This window comes from Parasteatoda tepidariorum, chromosome 5 (assembly GCF_982258835.1).
Source record: "Parasteatoda tepidariorum strain Cologne lab strain chromosome 5, Ptep-v5.0, whole genome shotgun sequence".
Lineage (NCBI taxonomy): Eukaryota > Metazoa > Arthropoda > Arachnida > Araneae > Theridiidae > Parasteatoda > Parasteatoda tepidariorum.
Window position 1 is genome coordinate 25,535,369 of NC_141759.1, and position 26,423 is coordinate 25,561,791.

Below are 26,423 nucleotides of genomic sequence, written 5' to 3' on the forward strand. Positions count from 1 at the left end.
GGTAAAGACGTTTAACTTCATGTAATTACCACACAACTCAAAACTCAGTAGTAATTTGGTAGTTAGCTGAATATTGATTCATTTATGTAAAAATGACAGCTATGATTAATCAGAATATTATAAGCAATGTAATGCTTGAAAAGTTGAGTATGAATAAAACGAAATATAACAATGTAAAGGAGTCTAAAAACTTATTTGCTATTTACGAACAGTATGCGTTTGTTTGGCATGACAACGGATCCTGTATTTTGACTGTTCAGTTAAATTCCAAAGAAAATCACGAAAATAAAGTGAAAGTAAGATGATTAACTGTTTAAGTAGTCACTGTAATTATTAAATAATAAAAATAATTTTTTTTTCCAATGGCAGGCACTGAATTTGAATCTTTGCCTATACTATGCCAGAATTGTTGCTCATTTCGCGTTACCCAGTGGGCACCTGTGAACCAAAGTCACGGAGGCGAGCAAAATTGCCCACGCCACAAACCCGTTTGTAGGGTGGGCCACATTCACACTCACAACAGAGAGAGAGAGAAACATCCATGCCTAGAGCGGGATTCGAACCCGCAGCCTATGGCTTTGCAGTCAGGCACGCTAACCGCTCGGCCACCTGGCCGGCTTAAAAATAATTTAATTCAAGTTATACTGAAATTTCCAGAGATTATCCTTGAGTTGTAAATAATAGCTGAAATTCGAGTTACGATTCTTTTAATTTTTACTCACTTTACTAAAGTACTATAGAAGATATGTATATATATTTATCTATGCATTTTCTATGTACAAGAAATCTATCTAAAATCCAGATGGATGAGTTTTAGATCTTCATGATGCAGTTACGTAGCATTTTAAGTTAATGTTGTCTTTCCAGGAGCTGTTATAATTATTTTAAAGGATGTTACCATATCGTGATCTGTCTTTGCAACTTCAAACGCCAAGGCTTCAAAAAACGTTAGGGGGTGACTAAATTATACCCTTAGTGTTGGTTTCTTTCTGTTATACATACATATATATATATTTTCTTTCTATTTTATTTACGATATGCATATCATAAATTAAACATGTTGCCAAAATTATTTACTAGTTTTCTTTGAAAAACATGGTACTATTAATACTTTAAGATCAATATGTTATTTTCTACATTATTAGGTACTATTCAGTTTATTGCTGGTACTATCTATGAATTGTTATCTGTCATTATTAGGGCTGCAAGTTTGTCGCGGGAAATCTTGAAAATTACACAAATTCTAAACATAAAAAAATGTATTATGTAAATGATGCAAAAGACAGAAATTTCACAAATAATAAAAAAAAGCTTAAAAATACACAACAAAAGTATTTATTTGAATTTCAAGCAATATTAATATTTTTATTTAAATGAACAAAATTTTGGTACAAAGTATTGTACATTGTCAGATTATTCTCATTTATCCTTCATCACTTAATACATTTTTATACTTAGAAAACGATCTTTCTGCGTCAACGCTGTTTTTAGGCACCGACAAACTTTGAATTGCCAATTTTTGAGCGTTCGGTCTTTGAGTTCCAAAACTCGATCAATTTTCCTTCACCAACGCGGAATTCCTTGACCGTTGCTTTGTAAGAAGTAATTGCTGTGAAAACTCAAACATTCTACATACAAACTACTAGTTACAAGTCCCTCTATCTAAGAAACTGATCCATATTTAAGAAATCAGAAGAAGCCGCCTGGGAAAAATTAACGATGTAGAAAGGCAGTAGAAATTTCATTGGCCAGTGCTATAGCATGTATAATAATTTTTCTGTCAAAGATTTGATTTATAACATTTTCCTTCTTTTGTGATTCCAATTTCTTTTGTACTCTTACTGACTTCAAGAAGGTAATTACCCTCCCTAAGTGTAGAAAGACCACCTTAGTTGACAAGATAGTGATTATCTCTGAACTATTTTCATATCATTTTGCTATTGATTCACTCTCCTGAATATCTATCTTATACATGTTCAATTTAAGGTTCAAGAAAATAAAAAATTCTGTTTAATAAGAATAATAAATAAAAAACGAAAAAAAAATCAAGTTTTAAGCAATTTTCACGCAAGTCAAGACATATTGAGAAATTCACGGATTTTAGGAAAAAAGATGACTATTTCGCGGAAATTCGCACCGCGACAAACCTGCAGTCCTAGTCATTATCAATCTAAAAATATTGATTTTTAATTCTTTTATGCCATAGCTTGATCGAATTTTTTGGAATAATTAAAACTAAAGTAGATGCCACTAATTGTCTGATCTCTACTTAAGAATTATTTTTTTTACTCTCAATATTTGTGGTTGACACGTATATGTACATGAAGATTGCCAATAAATATTGCAATTGATATATTCCTCAGTAATAAAATTAATTTAAATTTATAAAAAATATAAATGTTTATTTAAATGTGTTAGTTTTTTTCTATTAATCACCTCAAGAATTTACAATATTTAGCTTGGTTATTAGAATAAATATCATAATTGCATATTATTTTAGAATGCTATAATAATTTTGGTTGAAAAATAAACTAGCAGTACACAGGTCTTTAAAACTATTTTTTTTTGTTTGTAATTTCGTGCTTTCTAAGGAGTTAAAATGGGAATGAATCAAAATTGATTTTACACATAATGAAGGTGATTGGTTAGTTTTTTATATATATATGATTGTTTTGGTATTTTATTTTAAATAGTTGATCTAATTAACAGATTGAATAAATTACAATGTCAAACATTTTTATTTATAATTATTTAATAGCTTATATGCCAAAATTTTAGTTTTTGACAGTAATTGTCAAGACATAATCTATTGATAACTTGTAATTTTGTAACTTTTACTTATAAATGATTCATATTTATTATAGCTAATAATTGTTTTTCCCACTAAAATTTTGGAATTGTCAAAAACTATGCCAAAAAGGTTTTTTTTTTGTCATAATGGTTAAAAGTAGATAAAAAGGTTAACTGTCAAAAACTTCTAGTATTTGATAACATACAATCTGCATTTATTTGCCTATATTACAATGAACAATTCTGTGATTAATGTACTTCCATTGTAAAGTTTTTAATTTATAAATATATATTATGTGGATAACTATAAAAGTTTCTTTTAGTTATTGGAAAATAAATTTTAAATTGTAATAAAATTGTCTTAACTAAATATCAATTAGGAAACTCTTCAATTGTAAATTCTAGTAGCTTGATTTTAATTTCTTAAACTTTAACACAAAATAAATTATGCATATTATGTTTATATACATGGTATTTTGAAATAAAATGTCTAAACAAATTGCATCTTACAAAATAATATTTTAAAATAACTGACGTTTTTCATACAGGGGCTGTAACTCTACTTTTATTGTTGGTTTAAATGTGTCCCGATAGACTTCAACCTTAGGAACTAATGGAACAAGAAAATTTAATCAGAAAAATCAAAATCAATATGTTGGTTTCCTAGTTTGCTCCATTTGCATCACAAGCCGTGAATTTAAAGAAAAGAAAAAAAATCTTTGCTTTCCTAAAAGGCAAAACTACCCAAAACCAGTTTTTTTTTATGACCTGGTATAATTCAAGGAAAATAAAGTTATTTCTGGACTTTCTACTCCTCATTCACCCATCCTTTTTCTCTCCATCAATCTCATTAACCAGGAATGAATTAAACAAGCCATTTTCTCTTCATTGAAATAAAGAATAAAATATGCACCGTCCTGTTAAACAAGTTTTTTCTCATTCTTCTTAAATAATTCTAAGAAACCAAAGCTCTTTCTCTTCTTTAAACTGCTCCTTTCCCCTTCTTTTTTCTCCCTCTAACTTAACATTATTGACCAATAATGAGACATGCTATCATCACTTCCCAGAAAAAGAAAGCAATGTGTCTCACCTTAACGCTAAACTGTTTTTCCCCCACCCTCTTTCTCCCATTTTCAATTTGCCCCAAGGCATTTTTTTTTTTTTTAAATTTCAGTTTGACACAATTGTGTTAAAAAATATCTGCTTAAGAAACTGTAAGTGGGTGGAGCTGCTCATTCGGTATTTATTGCTTGTCCAAACGTGTTAGAAATTGCAGGGAGCATTTGAGCAATTTAAGGTGCTTGTTTGGTATAATGCTGTATAGTTTTTGTCACTGTTCAGCTATGTGCATACAAAATTTTGGACAGTTTGAAACAAATGATGTAAATTCAACTCTTAACAGAATCTTCTGAGGCCCTGAACCTGCGCTGGGGATTTCTCCCACCTCATTTAGGGCATCCATTTTCAAGCTCTACAGCAAGGTTGCCCATGAGCAATGGCGCGTTGCTGACGGTCAGAGACAAGCTAAGGAGCTGAATCATGACTGTCCTAGTGTACGTCAAAAGGAGCTCTTAAAGCTTAATAGAAACAGTTTAAGGAAAATCATGGGTCTTCTTACTGGTCACTGCATCCTCAGGAGACACCTGCACATAATGGGAATAGAATCCAATTTTCTTTGTCGGGGTTGTCATCTTGAAGAAGAGACATCACGACACATACTCTGTGATTGTGATATCTATTCTGCTCAATGATTTGAGCATTTAGGGCAGCATTGCGTCAATACCTGGGAACTGCAAGATGTTCCTATAAGGTGCTTGCTGAACTTCATTTCAACTATAGGGTGTTCTTGCTAATCACGATTTAGGGTTTGGGTACAATAGACCTCTGGTTGATGTGCCCTGCTCGTCAGCCTAACTCTTAATGGAAGAAAGATACTTCTCAACTGTTTTCAAAGAAATGGCTATGATAGATTGTTAAGGTAATGATGGGTTGTTACTTAAATGATAGGTTGTTAATTTTTACAAAATTTAGACGCGGACTAGAAGATTTTTAGAATGGTTTTTACTGCAGATTTTACGTTGTGTCCTAAGCTTAACCAACTCTAACTAAATATCTAAATGTGTGATTTATATTGTCTATGTTTTATTTCATATTAATTTCTATCAGTTAACAGTATTTTTAAATTACAGTTTAATTTTCTTTTTCAGGAACTTACTTTGACAAATCCACCAATATTTGATGTTGAATCGATTTTATTCAATCAAACAGGGAGTTTGTTAGCATTGAGTGGAAAAAATGGAGTGATGATTTATGAGGTTCCATGGAGATACGGAAAATTTGGTACACCTGGATCTGATGAGGATAATATAATTGGAAGGTATGACTTTGCTGTGTCCTTATCATTTATTCTACCTCAACTGATTTGTGTGCAAAGTTTGGGTAAATGACAAGATTGAAAATACAGTTGTTTCCCATTGTTGCCGACTAACAAAAGTCAATATCTCTATTCCTAACTAGCTGAAGTGCAAAGTAATCTATTTCTATTTTAATCCTATGAAAATTTTCTAATTTGTTTATTCTTTCAACCTCTTTATTCATAATGCCTCAGTTGTGCCTCTCTACCTTACATGGTTGTCAGAAAAGTGCTCTATCTAGATTTCAATTTTTACCAATACCTTTCATTTCATTCTCAGTACCTTTATACCAAGTGAATTCCATATCCAAGTGATTTGTGTGCAAAGTTGGGGTAAATGACAAGATTGAAAATACAGTTGTTTCCCATTGTTGCCGACTAACAAAAGTCAATATCTCTATTCCTAACTAGCTGAAGTGCAAAGTAATCTATTTCTATTTTAATCCTATGAAAATTTTCTAATTTGTTTATTCTTTCAACCTCTTTTTTCATAATGCCTCAGTTGTGCCTCTCTACCTTACATGGTTGTCAGAAAAGTGCTCTATCTAGATTTCAATTTTTACCAATACCTTTCATTTCATTCTCAGTACCTTTATACCAAGTGAATTCCATATCTCACTATTTCCGTCTCCATCTGTGTTGTCTTTCCAGTCAAAAAGTGTAATATAAATTTTGTTTGAAACATTATTATGTTATGGAAAATAATGTAGTTGAAATATTTTTGGAAAATAAAATAAAATGGGTTTTATGTTTTTGGCATCAAATTTATGTCACTGCCAGTTACTATAAACACAATTTATTATTTGTTAAAGAAGCTTGAAATTCTAGATCTAGCTTTTTTTTCTAAATTCTTTATATCCATAAATTTGAAAATTATCTATGATCTTGATAGCAAAAATTCTGCAGCATGGCAATGATGATTAATAAATTTCCAAAAAATAATTTTTTTCTTCCCTTATTCAAAAATAAATAAGCAATAAAAATAATATGCTGAACTTACTCTTTTTATATGTGCATTGAATTCCTGAACTTTCAAAAAACTTCTAACGTCTGATACTGAAGAATCTGCATAAATATAGGAAAGGGAGAAAAATTGCTGTCTTTAAAAAATATAATTTTTTTTCATCTAAAATTTTTACACAGTTGAAACAGTTATACAGACTGAAAATTTTCTATACAGACAATAACCAAGTGATTATTTTATTATAGATTGTCTAGGAACTGTATAGAAATTTATTCCTGTTACTTAAAAGTTTTTATTAGGTAAAATTCAAAATAAATTACCATAAATTTTTAACAACGTAACATTTTTGTCTATAATTTATTTATTTATTAATTATGAACTTTTCAATGTTAAATTAAGCCTAATATTTGGAATATTTATCTCAGTCTGAATTGCAAACAAATTCAAAGTTATGTGCTGTAGATTAACTCACTAATTCTGCTACCAGGCTCATAAAAAGTAAAACTCTATGATTTGCCTTATTATTGTAACCTTGGAGTCTTGGAGATAATAAAGCTATGTCTTTGAAATAGCTGAGAAAAATCTGCTATTCCAAACTTATCTGTTCCAAATTCTGCACATATGCACTTTAAGGCATGGTAATCAGCACTGTAAATCTTATCACTATTCTTACCTTCAGTATAGCCGTAAGATTAAAAAAAAATTATATCATTTATCTGGAAGTTATTGCTATAGTTCAATCTGCAAAATATGTTTTCCCCCCGATTATTTGAAAGATAACATGAGTGACTTTTGTGAACTTGTTTCTCCATTTATTTAAAAAATATATATATTTTTTTGCTGAAAGTATTCATTCACACTTTTTAAACATATTTTATTAACTCTGTATGGAAACACTTTCATTTGTTTTTTGTAAATAAATGTAAATACATAGTTTAATTTAAAGTAGAAAAGAATCAAAAACATGAAGCTTAAGTTGTGTACTACTAAGTGCCAATTATAATTTATAGTAAGGCTAAATAATTCATTACAATTGCCCTCTTAAATCGTGTTTTTATAATCTTAATGTGTAAAACAACATATGATAGAAAAAAATTAGATGTTATGTACTCCACTTTAATTAGCCTGTCAAAATATAAAGATGCAAGGTATGGATCCTTCTTAAAATATTCTGCAGTAAACTGCTCCGCTTCGCTCATTGGTCATTAGGCTACCAAAGTGGGGAAGCCATCATCTGGAGAGGACCAAAATTATGATGGCATATCTTCGGTTCATCCTCGGAGATGTATCCTAGATCATCACTAATTACCCATTTCCAGCTCTAGCGCAACATAACTGAAACTAAAACTACCGATGTTGCGTACTAAGTGCCAATTTGCAGAAAAAATTTGTAGGAGAGCTAGATAAAACTATCATGTACTTTTGTTCACCAAAGTTAATTATAAAATATTAAAGGTCTTATTTTCAAGAATATTTTATAGTTTTTGTGTAAATCACTTAACCGTTAATGTGGATTTTTTGCTTGTTTCTTCTATATTTACTAAACTTGTGTTCTAATTTTTTCTGTATACCGTTGTTGGATTTCTGGAAGATTATTATTTTTATTTTTTTTTGTACTTCAGGGTTGTCATAAGCGCTTTTATTTCACATATATAAACATATTACTGTGTTATGCTTTATTTTTCCCTTGTTTCTTTTGTATTATAGGTCTTGGAATATTGCAGAAACTTTCTTTGTCTGTTCGAATAGAATTGGCGTTGTGCAAGTTGCTTGGCACCCAGGCAGCAGTTCAAGCACTCATCTCACAGTACTTAGTACAGATAACTATATCCGGTATAGTTTTGACATTTGTTATATAATATGCCTATTTTTAGGTTAATCAATAATTTAATTTGCGCAGAAATGATAAATTGTTACATAAGAGTTAAAGCAAAAACTTTTCAGAAAACAAAATAATAATAATAATAATAAAAAACAAATACTTAAAAATGTCTTGCTAAACCCCCCATCACGACCATTAACTTCAAGCAGTAAGTTTCTTTTTAAACATGGTAATGCCTAATGCACAGTAAATAAAACCTAATGCTTTTAACACATTTTGAAATTCTGAATTTAGCATCTTTTTTTTTTATTATTATTATGGATGATGCCAATGAAGGAATAAATATGATATGCCTGCAATTAAAAAACAATTATGTAATATAAGAATATTCATCATGGGTGTTTCAGTAGCAACTATGTATTAAGTTTTTGCCACATAATTCCTGGATATTATAGTATATGTAAATTATATTTTATGAATGAGTGAACTAAAGTTTTATGCAGATATCACTATCATTCTAAAATCAGAATCTTTAAATAAATTGTTTTTACAAATGATATTGTCTGAAGAAATCCCTTTTTCCTTTGGTATATTTTTTTTTCTCCTGTAAAATTTATCTTTGTTTCAATTTATTAGGTCCTCCCTCTTCTTTGATAGTATATTTTCAAAAGCTATATTGAGTTACTGAAGTTACAACTGAACCTTCAAGCCTAGTGACTCATTTATTTTCTTCATTGTGCGTAACAGAATTAAAAATAAAATTACATAAGAATATTATAATTTCATTTTTTCAAATTCATATTTTCTTATAAAAATATTTTGTATTTCATTACTCTTGCAATTTTGCTATTAAAATCATACAAAAAAAAGTTCAAAGTTATTTTGCATCTAACATATTTGTGAAATTTTTTTTCTATTTCAGTATATATGATGTCACAGATCCCCAAGCTCCACAACAAGTGATATCATTAGGAAGCAGCACAAAAAGTTCTTTTTTAACAACTGAATCAAAAATCAATTTTTCAACATGTTTTGGAGAAAATGCAATTAGTTTTGATTTTGGACCTTCTGAAGAAGTTGAAATACCATATTATAATAAATTAAAACTTGTTGATCGTATAGAAAAAGTAGTTATTTGGCCTATATATCTCTTACATAGTAGTGGTGATATTTATGTTGTGAAAGCACCAATGAAAAAAGAAAAGTAAGTTGATTAAAGAAACTTAATTTTTAAAAAAATTATTTTTGATATACAAGGAACTCATGAGTGTGTTAATCTGCTGTCTGGATTTAGAACTTAAGTAATCTATTTTTGCATGTAAATGTGTTTTTTGCATGTAAATGTGTGAAAATTTATGATTCCAGCCCACAATGTTTTGTCTGTCACTATAATCTGAATACAGTTTGTTTGCTGCCTAATTTTAGAGTTAAATCTAATTTTGCATGTCAATGCAATTTCAGAAAAGGTTAGTATTTTGTTCATTGTAGGAGAATCTGCCCCCATAACATTTTGTCTTCACGACACTGTTTATCAATATTGTATCGATACATGTTTCTATTCTGCATATATTATCATAAATCTTTGTTTATATTTTGGTAATAAACTCTTTTTTTTTCTTTTAAATTTAAAAAGCATTAATTAATAAAGAAATGGAATTTCAACACAATGATACCTATTAAAGGTGACATATTTTATTCTAGTTGTGGTTGTCATGCCACCTGATTCCCCAGATACTCATTACTTTTCTGTATTATGCATATTTTAAAGACTTATTTTAAAGTTGTTGTTTTTTTTTTTGGTTCTTTGTTTATTTCACTAAATAATTCATTTAGTTATACTAGAAATATTTATTTTTACATAATTTATTTCATTTACTTATGACATGACTTTTTATGACACTGAAAATTTTTTCAAAAAACTGCAGGATTAGAATACATTTTGTTATCTTTTTAACTACTTTTTTACTTTATATGAATGATTTCAGTTTTTACTTTTTTTAATATATCTTACATCATTTTTTAACATTAACTTACATTTTTTTACATCAACATAAGTATGTACTACATCACTTTTTTACTTGTTTAAATAATTTATGTAATCCTTTTTTTCTTCGAACCAAGTGTGAGAAAATGAAACTGGGTTTTTTTTTAATGATATTTTAAAAGTATGATGAAATTTTGGTATTTAATATTTAAGCTGAATTATGTAAATTTAAAGTCGAGAATAATTAAGATATATTTGTTGATTATATGATATGACATTCAGATCCTTTTATTTTCTTTTAAAATAGATATTCTTGTAAAATATTAAAGTATCTTTATTATGTAAAAAAATTGCTTAAAATAGAATTGATAGATTTCTACCATGGCAGTTAAAACCACTGGCAGAGACTGGTTAAGACGGCATAATAAAAACTTCTTTCTGCCTCTTTTGTGACAGAAACTCAGAAAATGACCATGAACGTAATTACTGACATACTACTGACAATGCACAAGAAAAACAATTAAATCAACAAAAAATTATTTATATTATTATCACATTCTTAATCAAATATTACATTGTTTGCACTCTGTAGTAATATATACCCAACAAAAGACTAGTTGATATTTATATTTATCATTGTTTACATCAAAAGTTACAACATTTGAGAGTCAGTGGAATCTAACCAGTTATATTGCTTCTTATATGCAGCGAAGATTAAGACTGTGTTAATGTTTACATGATTGGATTGTTGACTATTGACATGCAAATCCTGACTTGAGAAAATAAAACTAAATAGTTGAATTTTAGAATTTAATGTAATAAAAAACAAAAAGGTTATGTTAATGTAAATGTTAATGTTATAATAAGATTACAAGCCAAAACTTTCTAATACAGAGCAATATCAACAATTATCAATTCAATTGCTTTACTTCAGAAATGTCACTCTTGTAATTTAAGATTTTTCTTCACACTTAACTTTTAACTATTAATTATTATATTAAGTTTTTACGATTATTAAATGGAGTTACATTAAGTTTACTGGCACGAATGTCGTTTAATAGTTACTAGAACTAAGGAAGACTTCTTTTAGTTATTAACAGTTTCTACTTGCAAAAAGTCAACCCTGCCTTAAAGTAGAATTATATTAATGTATATTTACTGAATTTATGTGACATATTCTGCAATTGCCTTTATTTGAATTTTACGTTTAGTAAGCGTGAAAAGTAATTCTTTAAAATCTTTTTTTATTTTTTTAATACAGATCCCAGGCACTTCCCAAAGTTATGGGTCCACTTACTATGTATCCTCAATCAGAAGACAATTATGGCTATGATGCTTGCTATATTCTTTGCCTACACACAACTCCACCATGCATCATATTAGCTACTAGCTCCGGCATCATGTATCATTGTTTGGTTCTTGAAACTCTCAAATTGAATAATGAAAATAAGGTAAGGTTTTAAAATAATTAGCATTTATTTATTTTTTTCATTTAAAATAATTATCTCTGTATGCTATTTAAATTTCAACATTTTAAGTTACATGCAGTTGTTTTTCTTCCATTTAAAAAAAAAAAGGGATGAAAATAAATATTCTTTTAAAAACTTGATTATCAGATAATTAAATTTCCATAATTTTTGTACTATTTTTTCAGCAATGTGCACGCAAATTAATCTGACCAATCTCCAGCATTCAAATGAGTCAAGCCAAGCACATTTAATCTTATTTTGTATTCTTTCTCTTTTTCTTTTAAAATTATTTTTCTTCTCAATTTTTACTTTTAATTTTTACTTATTTTTAAATAGTTTTTTATAACTTGATAATAACTTGAAAACTAATGCTGTATTATTTGAACTAAATTGCAATTAAAATTTATTACAATTTTAATTTACACCTGACATTTTTTTACTATAAAAAAAAGTTTTCAACACATGTTTGATTTCTTTTGGGGAGGTTTCATCCACTGTGAAAGAAGCTTGCTATCTCTGTAATAAATAAATTTTTTATAAGATAGAGGTGTCTGATCTAAAGGAGTTAAAAAGAGTTCTTAGAATTGCAGTGTTCCTGTCTTATTAAGTAAATATCATGGGGCATAGCATTTTTAAAAAGTCCTTAAAGATGCTTATTTTCGATTTTCATTTTTTAAAAGCTCTTAAAGGTGCTTTTTTCATGGGGTATTTTTAGAAAGTGCTTAATTTTCCCTTTTCGAAAATGAGTTTTTATTATTATTATTGGAAATGAGTTTTTCGGTATATAGTTTATGAAAGCATCAATCATTTGTCAGGTTTACTGAGCTTGGATCGGTGAGATTTTTTTTAATGTCTAATATAATCAAGAAAAGAGTTCTTTGTAAGGAACTAGTTATTTATCATGATCATGTAAAGTGTTAGAAAATTATTTTGCTATTGTTAATGGATATAGTGCTTAAAAAGCACTTAAAAAGTGCTTATTTTTTGTTGCATGATTTGGCTATGCACCCTGAGTTTACAACTTTAGGAGGGAAAGCGGTATATAGCCCATATTAGTTTGCCTAGTTTCACGGAAAATATCTTTAATCTAATTTGACCATTTTGTTTTAAAAGATTGTCTCTGAAGTGAAATTTTATTGTAGAAAAGAAAACTTCATAGATTTGTCTTTTATTGATTATTGTCAAGTTTTTTTTGTTATGAAATTATAATAATTTATTTCATTGCTTTTTTTGCTAAGCAGCATTGCCACAGGTTATCAATGAGAAAGACATATATATATTGAAAATAGTTAAAAAAAATATCTGTAATTGTGTTAAACATAGTATTAATTAAACCAATTTGCTTATATTTTTTACGATTTTTCCATTATTCTATAATTGTTCTATTATTTTCTAGTTTGATGCGTGGGACTTTGAAAATTCCTCTGAAAGTTGTGATATTTCTTTATATGTGTTTGAAAGTGTTGAACTCCCTCTAACGTTATCTGAAGAGCAAGATGATGTTTATAGCCATCCTATCAGATTACATAAAGGTATTTATGATTTGCTTATTTAATAATTAGTTATTACTAAAACTGTATTTATTAGTCATGTATGTAGATAAAAGTTAAAAAATAAATGTGGGATTAGAACAGTACTTGGTACATATACCTAGCCAGTACAGACAGTGAACATAGCATATTATCACAGCATCTGCAGATTGTTTTCCACTCAGATTTAAAATAGAAAGAAAAAAAACTAAGGGAGAGAAAATAACTAGCAGAAATAACTTAGAACACATGAAAATTAAAGATAAAATGAACTAAAAAATTAATATTTAAAAAAAGAAATTGATAACAAAGAAAGACACTTTATGTTCAATTTTCAATTATTGTTTTATCTGTTTGAGAAGTTCTAAGGATGGTATGGTAATAAATGTCTTTTAAAGATATTTTAAATGGGCACAATTCAGAACACCATGAATGACAATTAAAAGTGAAAAAAAAAATTTTTAATGTTATCATTTCCAATTTAAACCTTTCTTCCTGATTATTAAGCTTAGCATCTGATTTTTCTCCTTTTGGGCAGAACTAAAATATAATTGTATAAAGTTTTTGTGTGTAGTTTTATTGTATATTTAATTAATATTTGCAAATTATGCTAAATATATGATTAAACTTAATTTTTATAATAATAATGTTTTATCACTAAAACAAGGTTAAAATTATGTATTAAAAAATAAAGCATCTTTAATTGTACACATTTCCCAATATAAATATGTTTCCCTTATGAGTACAAAATTAGTTCATAATAAAAACTTTCATTCTTCCAGATATGATTTCTCAGTGTAAATATCACTGCACTCACATATCAGGCTTACATTCTGTTGCTGTACCCTTTCTTAAAACTATTGAAGAATATCTTGAAACAGGTATATCACTTTACTATTTTGTTGCATTAGTTTTTTAGAAATTATTAAAATATTACTTTTTATAAATTGAATTGTTATTTCTTATTTATGGGAAATAAAATAACTATTTATTTTTAGTGGACAGCTTTTATCATCTCTTTATTATTATTACTTCATACTCTTAAATAGTAAAAGTAAGTAAAGTAATCCACAACAGCCAGTTAACAGCAATGAGAACCAAGTTTAAGGCTCTAAAATTTCAGGGCCAATAATATGATGGTGGCAATGACACTGTGGTCAGAATTGCTTTATGTTCGCATTTACTTCTCAGGCACACTAGTATCAATGGATCTCTACCTATGTAAACTTCAAGCCACCTTTGAGAATAGAAACCTGGTCTTGTACTTTGATAGGTCAGAGTCTAAACCATTCCGCCATTGTGGTCCACGTAAAATCCACGTTAAAATTATAAAAACTTTTTTTTTCTTTTGAAAATTATGTTTATTCAAATAATGTACTTATGTAAATAATTTTTTTTTAATTATCCACAATAACCCATTGTCAGCATGGGGAGCTGCAGAGTTTAAATTGCTGAAATTTCAAGGCCAACAAACAATGACAATGTGGTCAGAATTGCTTTATGCTCGAATTTACTTCTCAGACACACTAGTATCGATGGATCTGAACCTATGTAAATTTCAAGCACCTTTGAGAATAGAAACCTGGTCCTGCACTTTGACAGGCCAGAGTCTAAACCATGATGCTATTGTGATCCCTCAATCCATGTAAAAATTAGAAGAAATTATTTTCTGTCAAAAAGTTATCTTTATGTAAATAAATTTAGGAACTAGTAATATTTTATCTCTCAGTTCTAAAGTGGCTTTTTGCCTATTTAATATTTGCTTTAATAGTGTTATTTTGAAAATCTTATTTGCGTATTGAAATCACTCTTATTTGTTTTATTTAGAGAAACTTGAAAAATTACTCACTTCAGAAGAAAAGCAAACCTGCATAGTGGAGCATATCCTCTGTACCAAGCCTTTATCTGAAATGGAGTCAGTACCTGTTCTAGGTTTAGATGTGAGTGTAAATGATGCCAGCGTTAATTTGATTTGCCTTTTGGCTTCGTGGGAATTCCTCTGTTTTCCTTTAGTGTAAGTGTAAATAATAACAAATTTTACAAGTAATATTTTATTGCTTTTGATGCAGAATTGAACTCATTTTTTCTCAAAAATATCCACGATCAAAATATTGAAATAAGACATAAGTGTTAGAACTTTCCATGTAAAACCTAATGTTTCTAAAATATTCCCTAGAAATTTTTCTAAATTTGAATAACTATATTTTGTGTCTGGGTGTTTTGTATAATGAGTAGAAAAAAATTAAACGAAAGTGCCCTTTAAGGTTAAACTTAAGAAAGAAAGAAAAGAAGAAAATTATATTTTAAAAATTTCAATACAAATCTGGAGGGGTTATAATTTCTTTATCAGCTCACACGATTATATCCGCAAAAAAGAGTGCTTTCTAATATTTTTTTTCAATATAGCCAAAGCAAAATATATCAATGCAATAGAATTGCCAGATTACAAAATATGAAAACAGAAGTGCAAACTGAGGTAAAAGCGTAAATGGGGGGATTTTGTTTCATAGTGCATTCTTACTGCAGTACTGAAGCGCGTTTGATTTGTTAGTTACCAAGAATTGGCCCAAAAATGGATGTGCGCAAAGTAATGTTATACTGGATAATTTAAAGAAGTTTATAATGAATAAGGTTGATATTTAATTATACACTTTTAATGATTTTAGAAAATTAACTTTTATTTAAGAATATGAAAAGGGAGAGAGAGAAAGAAAGAAACATGAATTGCCTGCTTTGCCATAATTTTAGCCACATATTTGCCCGAAATAGATGGTAAAAAGTATATAAATTAACAATTAAGTTTTTAGTGAATTTATTTATTATGACATACAATTAACTCAATTACTTTAAATAACTAAGTTGGGAATCCGTTATTTTTTATCAAATTTTGAAGGAGTTTGTCGATTTGTTTTTTGGATAAATGAACATTACCAAATCTTCTATTAATTCTATTCATTTGATTAAAAATGGTATTTAAATAGATGTTTTTAGAAACTTTAGAATTCCCAGTAATTAGTTTATTTATATTAAAATTTAAATCATTTCTTTATCGTATAAATCAAAAAAGCAGATATATTCTTCCTTTATAATACCCAAATCCCAAAATTTAAAATTAATATTATCATCATGATTACAAAGCAAGACTAATTCCTCGGGGGTAAATATTATTTAATAAAATTTCATAATCTTGAAAAATAAAGATAATTAAATCATTAATAAATCTAAAATATTTTGTATTTATTTATTGTGCTATATATATATACTAGAGGTGATCAAATGAAAAGGTACGAAATGACTCGGTGGGTACAAATGTAGACTTTATTCAAATTATACGCCATAGACCTGAGCACAACGATCCCACTGATGAACAAGCAGCAGGATTCCTTGTTCCCAGAATTCCTGTGGCCGTGACGAGACCCAGGCCTTCACAGCGTCCTTGATTACGTCGTCCGAGTTGAAGTGCTTCCCTTTCAGGTGTTTCTTCAGTTGAGCAAACACGTGGAAATCACAGGGCGACATGTCCGGACTGTAGGGCGGATGGTCCAACGTCTCCCACTTGAACTTGGCCAGTTCCATGTGTGTGACTCTGGAGACGTGTGGACGTGCGTTATCATGGAGCACAACCACACCCTCCGTGAGCAGCCCGGTCTTTTGTTCTTGATGGACCTGCGTAGGCGTCGGATTGTCTCACAGTATACATAGGAGTTAATGGTTTTTCTGTGCACGAGTTTCTGTTCCTCATACGGACTGCCGCATCATTTGGACCCGCTTTTGATAAGAGCCTCTGCTCTCTCCTGCGCATGCTCCGATCCCAGTCAGAGACTCCAATCGCATTTCGAGATGTCTCGCTACGTTCTCCCGTGGCGGAACGTGCAAGTATTTAACTGTTACGTTTTTACGTCGTTTCATACCTTTTCATTTGATCACTCCTTGTATGTATGTATGTATGTATGTATGTTGTACTTGCAATATGTTTTTTTTAATTTATTTTAATTGCTTAAATATATTAATTGAATGGGTAACAGACTAATTTTTCTGAAATTTTTTAGATGCTCTTATTTTTCACCACCTCCTCATCTATTATCTGAAAATTTTGTCAATTCTGAAGAGGATGTTAACTCTTCAATACCATCATTTGAGCAGCTTATTGAAAAGGCACTTTCACGTTCTGTAAGTTGTCCATTTTTAAAATCTCAGGCAACATCTGGGCACATTTTGTCTTCTCCTCAGCAGCAGCTAGACTTCTTGTGTGGAATTACGCAAAGATATAGAGAAGAATACATTCAAAAACTTAATACAGCTCAAGCATTGTTAAGAAGCAGGTAGCTATTTTTGTTGCATTAGCTTCAAAGGTTAACCATTCTTTTTTTATTTTAAATTAAATATTTTTCTGTACTGTGGTAAAAAGAAAATGGAGAATATCAGTAACTAGCTTGAATTATTTTATTCATAAGCAAACTTAGGTATTCTTTATCATTGAAGAAAGCACTACATCAATCTTACAAATTTTAAATCCAAATCTTAAAAGGAAAATTTAATCATGTTACAGCATTAAGATATTGTAAAATATGTGTGAGACATTTTGTCTCTTGGTTCGTTTTTAAAGAACTCCTCAATAAGGATGACCAAGGATTATTTCAGTTATAGCTTATTTATTTCATTATTCTGGATTAATATAATTATTTACAAAATTATACATAAGCTGTAGAGTATAATGTTCCGGAGCGCTATTGCTCCCTTTTTCGTTCATGCTTTTTCTATCATAGTTCAACTAAAAACTCGACTCTTCTGCGTTCAAAACTAATCTGATCTCTAAAAATATTCTTTCTCATAAGAAAAAGTCATTTGCTCCACCCCCAAGGTAGGGGACGACGCCTCCAGTGTCCTTCACCCTCTGACCCTCAGGTCAAGGGGTCAATCCAATGCGTGGGAGAGGAATCAGGATCCTGACACCTCCCCCCCGGTTTCATCTAGTTTGACCTTCTTTCCTGGTCGTACAAGTGAAATCTAAAAACAATGCAAGCCCATCCCTGCACCAAAAAACAATAACACGCACACATTTCCGTGCGCAAAAGAGATTGGCCGCATTATACCTTATTAAACATAAAATTACACTTAGGACACTTGACAAACTAATAAATACAAAATCAAAACATAGCATAAAAGAGCCTAATATTTTTACAATCAAAACATTGAAATCACTTTTATCAGGCTAAAAATAAAATATCCATGCCAAAATCCATTTATAGAATTCCATCAAAATAAAATCCTTAAAGTCATGTCCAAAATTCCTGCCTAACAAATAATAATAATTATCATACAAAATTAACCGTCCAAATTGCCCAAATGTCCACTCTTTCAAGTTCATTGGCCTAATCCCCTGGAACCTATCTCTTTCTAGACCACTTCCTCTTAAGTGACTAGCTAACTCTTTTGCTCTACTTTTTCTTTCCGACCCCCCTTTCTGAAAACCAATCCTTATTTTCTCGACAGATGCTCATCCGATTTATTTTCGGACAAGTCCTTCTTAAATGCCCTTCTTCATTACAATTAAAAAATTTTGGGGTCCATCCTCCTACGTTCCCACTATTTCTCGCTGGTATTTTTGGGACCCCCTTCCTAAATTGTTCCGTTAAATTGTTTTTATTCCTACTAATTGTTTCGGCTTGGAGAATCCTTCTACTTGTCTCGTGACCTCTGTATTCCGGAGCCCGCTTTTCACTCATTTTCCCTCCCCTATTTCGGAATCCTACGTCAAGGTTTTGGGGTCTTGCCGCCACTACATTATCTAACTCCTGCCCTAAATCTGACACCCCCAACTATCCATCTGATTCCTTCAAATATATGAGGGATTTCAGCTCCTGAGGTAAACTATCCTTTATCCTATCTGTCACTACCAATTCCTTCAATTGTTCTAATGTCGTGACCCCCCTCGACTCCATATAAATCTCTAAGGACTCCTTAATTTTAACTCCGAATTGAGTATAAGACTCGTTAATCCTTCTGTAGCAGTTATCAAAATTGTTTTTATGCTGAAGGGGAGTTATTCTAAATTCTTTCAGTGTGATTTCTTTAATTTTTTCAAAACTTCCCAAATCCCCTTCCGCTAGATTTGCGCTCAGCCCCCTTACTTTGCCCCTTAAAGCTACCACCATTATTCTCCCTCTATATTCCTCGGGCACCTTATAGAAATTCAGAAAAAACTCCGCATCTCTAAAATAAAAGCCCCATTCCTCCGCCTTTGTCGGAGGTTCCCCTAAAGCCTTGGTCAAAGTGTTTAAGTGTCTATGAAAAGTGTTCTCTTGGTTTGTACTATTGTCCTTCTTCTGAAGATCATTCTCCTCATTTGCACCCCTCACCTCTAATTCTTTCATTCTTAACTCATGCTCCCGTTTCCGCTCCTCTCATTCTAATCTTCCTTCCACAATCATACCCAAAACTTCTTTAGTAAGCTGTTCGTCGTAACCTGAACTCTCGGTGATCAATGCCCTTATCTCAATAAGCTTGGCGTTCTCGGGAACCGTTATCCCAAACTCCTCCTTAGCTAGCACTATCAGATCTTCTTTTTTTGCTCTTGCAAGAAAACTCATATTGACCGTATTAATTTAAGTTCTTAACCACTAAAAAAAATATTTCCATTTGAAATAAAATTTTAAAAAAATAGCACTTAGCAACACCTTCCCCCCTACTCATACACCGACATTCTATTATGAAATTTAACACCTCATATGTAAACAAAACATATACAATACAATTTGTATCATGCAATATTCAAACATTACTTCTTAATGCACAGAAATACAAATTACTCTTTTCAACTTTCATTACAAAATAATAAAAATACCGTACCCTTTTGGTACGCCTAGAATATACACCTTTACTTTCCCCACAATTAAAACTCTCCCATTTCATAGATTTTAGAAACATAATAATTAACCATTTCCTCCTTTAAACAAAAGCAAAACCCTTCCTTGACCCTTTTTCCGATCCGAAATTATTTTAACAGAATGCCTTATAATAATAATCACTACTAAATAATAATAAACCAAGAATCTTGTTTACTCAGCTCGCTATTGACATATAAAAACACAATCTTTAAATAATCTGACACTTCTTTACAAGCTATTGAATCAATACTCTTCTTCTTTCATATATACTCTTAATAAAGCAATAAAAAAAAATTACACTCTTAACCAACCAACACACTAAGTTACTTAAAAAATCACCAAATCATTACATATTATACTTATCAATAATAATCATACTCATTAAACCAATAAACAATACTATAGCTAACTGGCCAATCCCTTAAGCTCAAATAAAATAACACATCAGGTTGACTTTAAACCAAAACAAAATAAACTTATCCCCTTAACTAACTACCCTTTTTGTTAAACTTCTACCGAGAAATGTGAGCGTGTAATTTATCTTTTCATGCATGGGATAAAGCTTACCTCCCTTTATCTTTTCAATTGTCCTCTTTGGCAGAGAGTCTATGTTGAAACCACACTCTATTCTCTATGGTCACGGGGGGTAGTGCTGGCTGCCTATCGCCTCCGGCGATAATAGTCCCTTTCCAGTACCGTCTTTTCAACTCCCGTCGATGTTGTCAGTCCGCCGTCACCCTTTCCTTCAGGCAATCTTTTTCACTAGACATTTCCGTAGGCATCCTTCTATCCATGAGGCAACACTCTTTACTGGGCCTTTCTCATAGTGGGCATAGGCGATGATTCTTTTCCTTAGCATAGCAGTCCTCCTTCCATCCTGGCGAGGATCCTATCAGGCTGCGACAATTTGTGAGACATTTTGTCTCTTGGTTCGTTTTTAAAGAACTCCTCAATAAGGATGACCAAGGATTATTTCAGTTATAGCTTATTTATTTCATTATTCTGGATTAATATAATTATTTACAAAATTATACATAAGCTGTAGAGTATAATGTTCCGGAGCGCTATTGCTCCCTTTTTCGTTCATGCTTTTTCTATCATAGTTCAACTAAAAACTCGACTCTTCTGCGTTCAAAACTAATCTGATCTCTAAAAATATTCTTTCTCATAAGAAAAAGTCATTTGCTCCACCCCCAAGGTAGGGGACGACACCTCCAGTGTCCTTCACCCTCTGACCCTCAGGTCAAGGGGTCAATCCAATGCGTGGGAGAGGAATCAGGATCCTGACAATATGACATAAATATTCACATTTAAATTAGATTTGGCGTGTATAATGTACTTTTCGGTGAATAATATGGCTTTCTGAAACCCTTAATTTAACTACAATTTGGGGGTTTAACCTATACATGGGTAACATGTTTGGACAAATATCTTTGCATATTTGATTTGATTTAACAAATGACATTCTTTTTTCTTTTTTAAGAAATTTACTAATATAGCTGAATGCAAAGACAGGAAAGGTATTATAGTCCAACCAAATCTTTTTATAACCAAAATAAATATTTTTTACTGTATTAAATATGTATTTTGAGTTAGTACCATTGGTTTGAGATACCTAATTTGGTTTCAACCAAACTTGGTTTGTGTTATCTGAAATCAGATTCAAACACTTCATTCTCAGAAACACTCTAATGATTTAAGTTATATTTCATTGCAAAAGATGGTAGTTAAACTTTATATATGTTTAAATTATTATTATAAATTATTTTTCTTGTTAATTATTAATTTTTTTTATCCTCAAATAACCCAGTTTCAAAATTTACTTTTCAAGTGTGAATTTAGGAGCCGACTTTTAGACTCCATTTACTCAAAATCAACAAAGCTATAAGTGAGAGAGCAACTATATACCCTAGAAAATATATCTTGTAATCTTCTTCCATAATTCTTAATCATGCAGTCTGCTTGTAAAATATTGTATTTTTATGAAGAAAAAAAATTTGTGCCTTTGCTTGTACGAAGGTATTTATCTAATTGAAATATATTCTAATTGTGTTATAGAATAAAAGTTCTTGTACAGCAGAAAGAATATCAGCTGAGAGATATTGCTCGAAGTCAACAGGAAAAGGAAGCTCTTCGCATAGGGGCAGAACGCCTTGCAGAGAAATATGAAGAAGCCAAAACAAGCCAACAAAAGTTATTTAATAGGTATAATTAAATTAAATATGTACAAAATCTTTGTAAAAGCTCAAATTTTAAAACATATAAAATTAATTTTGACAAAGCCAAGATTCCAATGTTAGCACCAAATATTTGGCAACACATTTCAGAATCACCACTTCTCCTAACTTTTTATATGAACATTTACACCGATTGGTGTTGTTTTTTTCTCCAGACTGTGCGCTCTGTTCTATTGAAGGCTATAAAGATTTTAATCATTCGTTGTGTTCTCATCTTCAAGATAAGCATTTCTCTATTGCTGGCTAATTTGATTAAAGTGTTTATTAAATCTTTCATTTGTAAGTTAATAATCATATTGATACAAACTTAACTTCGCAAAACTGCATCACTCTTTCACAACACATCTCTCCACTTTATTAACAGTTTCTGTATTCCCATAATTTGTTACTTTCATTAATTTAAAATTTCCTTCCAATTCATCTAATTGGGGGTCATCTAGCAGTAATTCATACTTTAGGTTATTTCTTTCAACATTTTTGTTTGATATGTGCAGCTGTCTGGTAGTTTTTGGTTTTACGTAAACATTATTCCATACCTTTTATTTTGTTCAAACATCATATATGTTATTCGGATTTGAAGATGCTTGACTGTGCCGATGACTTCTTTGCACTGTAATGGCAGGATAACAAATGTTAAGTTTAAACACATGAAATGCCTTTTGTTTAGGATTTACCTTTTTCATTTATGATATAATTACTATGAATTTGGCCGCTTAATGTTGTGTAGTCTGTACCATTGTACTTGCTCCACAACTAGCAAAATTTTAAACTACATTTTGTGTATTTTTTATTGATATACTATTTATAAATTTCAATAGAATTTATAGATACATTGGAAGGCAAAAATCAATGTAAGATTTATATCATTTAAAAACTTTTTAAATTCTTTTAAGTTATCTGCAAAGTTTTATTTTGCTTTTCAAACATAGATATTAATGTTGTTTGCTTCAAATGTTTGTACTTATTTTAAAGAAAGTTTTTTTTTCTGTGAAGTCTCATAATTTTTTGTTCTAGAACAAAACTAAATCTTTGTGTAAAAGAAAGGTATTTTATGCCACTAACTTAACCTTCCTTATAAAGTATTAACTTAGATACACTTAGAATATCAGAGGGTCTTTGTAGAATATCTTCACACTAGCGGTCTCTCTTATTCTTTTATGTTATTTTTCGGTAATTTATATTTTTTAGCATATCTATATACATTTTCAACATAATTTATCCTTTTTAGCATAATATGTATTTTTTAGTTAAAAACTTTTGTTTATTAGTTTTAAGAGCATCTGTAATGTCCAAAAACAATTTTAAAAATAAGGCAGAATTTAAAGTGGAACCCAATGACAAGGTTGTTTACATCCTCATTTAAGTTGAAAAAAATAAAAATAAGATAATGTAACCTTTCTTATTGATTTGGAACGAAAATACTGTTTAAATATATATATATCTACACATATATATATGAACAGTAAACACTTTTTTTTTAAAACTTCAATTGGTATTTGTCTGTTTTATTCTAAAATTTGAAAGTATAACTAAACTGATTTATTGTGCATTTCAGAATCGAGACAGTGCTCCAAAAACTCCAACAAAATTCTCCTCATCTATCAAAAGCAGAAATTAACATGAATTCAACTTTGTTGTCTTATGAAGAAAAATTGAAGGACTTTAAAGCATCTTTAGACTTGATTAAGAAAAAGCTCAAACTTCAGAATGATAAGTTGAAAGAAACTGATGAATTAGCTTCCAGTTCTAAATCAAATCTTAACAATCTTACTCTAACTGAAGTTCAAACTAAGCACATTAAAGAGCTGATTTCTAAAGAGTAAGTGAAGATTCTGTATAAATGAAAATTTCTTATTCTCTATCTTGCAAATTACTTAACAACCTATCAAATGTGTGTTGTAAGTAAATCTAATATAAATCTTGAAAAAAATTTGAAATCTTGAAAAAACAATTGAATTACATGGTTGATTTTATGTAACATTATGTTCTTCAAATTACAGAGACCAAAATGTTTATGTATGGAGCGGTTATAATTAAAGTGGAGGAATTTAAAGTCCAATAGCAAGAATATTACTAAGCATATAAACTCACCCTGATTTGCAATACTATTGCTTATTAATTTTTAAATCTAAATCTGCTATATTAATTTTTTAATCTAATATTGCGATTCTTGTTAGAAGTAAGCTTCTTCTTGAATTAGTTACTCTATAGATGTGATATATTTTGCATTAGAAGGTAATTTAATTATAAATAATAAATATAAAAAATTATGTTAAATATGAAAGATATATAAATTTATATTGATTTTTTACACATAAAATTTTCAGGGTTTTCACTTTGTGCCACAATTACCCCTGAAATAGGTACTACTTATACTTCAGGAACTTGATTTTTAAAGTGAAAAAAATTTGTTTGGTTTTCATTACCAAAGACTAAAAAGTGCTATGAAGCAAATTATCGATTATAAGAAGCATAGCAACTACAGATAATTAACTTTTTACATTCATTTCTATATTGTCATAGCATTTATGTTCACAATTTCATCTTCTATTTACATTTTATGAAGCAGTTAAGAAATCATGTCTCTTTTTGCATTAGTACTGTATGTAGATTTTTCTGCTAAAAGAAAGTTATTTGAAGTTTTTCCTTCTTCACTAAATGATATTTTTACTGACAAATGATTCACATACAAGCACTTTCTGCTATGGGGAGACATGATTGCTTAAATATTTTACAAAATGTCAATTTTTGGTATTAAAAAAATCAACATATGTCAATAACTGAACTAGCTAACTGCAATATATAACTATAACTGCAAAATGTTTGCAACTTGAAGTTTCTGGTTTCAAGTTTTTTTTTAAATTTTATTTATTTCGTAAACAACTGCAACTACTCTACAAATTAAATAGCATCAACAGCTTTAGATACCATGACTCCACCTTATGATAATGAATATATTTCTGAAATTAAATTGTGATCTCTAAAAACTGAAAAAAATTGTCTGTCTGATTTTTAAATTAGATATATAAATAATATAATATTTTTCTTTATAAAATGCTGCACTGTGTTTAATTTATATTTTGCATTTAAATGAATTTACTTTCATGACTATCTATTTTTGTATACCCATTTTTTGTTACTTTAAATAATTTTTTTAGTTTGCAAAGTTCATAAATGTGTAACGTATTCTTATATTTGAATGTACCTGACTTTGTTTTTACTTGCAGGGGAGACTCTATTTCTGAGCTCATGAAAAAGGTCAATATAGTGAAGAAACAGGTAACAGTCTGAAATGCATATTGAGGTTTTAAAGATGTCCTCATTTTTTCATTTTCTGACAATTGTAAAGGAAAAAACGAGAATTAGATAAGCAAAGAATAGCTAGAAATTTTGAAGTAATTGTGTCTCTTTAGTGCTTGTAAATAAACATTTGTGTATCGACTATTTTAATTAAATGTTAATTATTTATAAAACTATTCTGTATGTTTCTTTGTAAAATTTCCTTTTTTTTTTCTTAATTATATAAGATAACAAATCTCATTACAAAAAAAAATGTTTAGCTTTTTTTTTTTTTTTAAACTTTTCAGTTTTGGATTGTTTAAAATAAAAATAAATTATCATGTGTTTGGTTATTAATAAGAATACCTAATATAGGGTCCACCACTAATAAAATCGCCGTATTTTATAATCATTTTTTAAAAAAATTATCATTGACGTGTTTTAAAATCAAACTTTTACTTGTTACACTTTTCAGATTTGAAACAAAAATTCCGTCTCTTCCATCTAATGGAATCCAGTGCATCGAGACTAGGTAAAGATGAACCAATATATCAATAAAATGTCTTTTTTTTTTTTAATAAGATAAATTATAGGATTAAAAGAAATATTGTCAAGCAAAAAGCATAGAGCCAACTCATAACTAAATAATAATTTTTTTAAAGAATGAGAAAAGTCTTAAATTTCCCCCCCTTTTTTTTATTTATTATTTTTTTTAGTTAATAAATGAACTATAATTTGTCGAAAATAAGAACTCCCCCCAGACATTCGTCTGGACCTGTGGCGGTGACTATCGTAACGAGGTATGACTATTTCAAGTATGGGTGAGGGGTTACTATTTTGGAGTGGTTTTGGCTCGGGTTGACAAGAGAAAGGGAGTCTCTTTCTTCCATCTATTGTGTTAGTGAGTGAAGCTACCCTTACTAAAATGTGCCATTCTTTTTTCCATAAAGCACCAGATGGCCTCAGACTTTGTGTGCAGGAGGAGTTCTTAGTTTAGCAGGGTGGCCAACCCACTTGAAAACCTGGAATTATCAGGGAATTTTTTTTGT

General features: G+C 29.8%; 1 protein-coding gene across 1 annotated transcript; it reads left to right on the top strand.

Moving 5' to 3' along the window:
• On the top strand, positions 1-25,571 carry mbo (Nuclear pore complex protein Nup88). The gene is made up of 12 exons (XM_016075443.4): positions 1-296; positions 4,998-5,167; positions 7,875-8,000; positions 8,912-9,193; positions 11,235-11,424; positions 12,839-12,974; positions 13,754-13,852; positions 14,799-14,985; positions 17,021-17,293; positions 21,917-22,063; positions 23,651-23,914; positions 25,323-25,571. The coding sequence occupies exons 1-12, from the start codon at positions 93-95 to the stop codon at positions 25,384-25,386; spliced, it is 2,142 nt and encodes a 713-aa protein (XP_015930929.1). The 5' UTR covers positions 1-92; the 3' UTR covers positions 25,387-25,571.
• Positions 25,572-26,423: the final 852 nt, after the last annotated feature.

Coding starts and splice junctions, on each gene's coding strand:
- mbo (XM_016075443.4), top strand. CDS start 93: ATGACAGCTATGATTAATCAGAATATTATAAGCAATGTAATGCTTGAA. Junction 11,425..12,838: donor AATTGAATAATGAAAATAAG/GTAAGGTTTTAA, acceptor ATTATTTTCTAG/TTTGATGCGTGGGACTTTGA. Junction 12,975..13,753: donor TCCTATCAGATTACATAAAG/GTATTTATGATT, acceptor TCATTCTTCCAG/ATATGATTTCTCAGTGTAAA.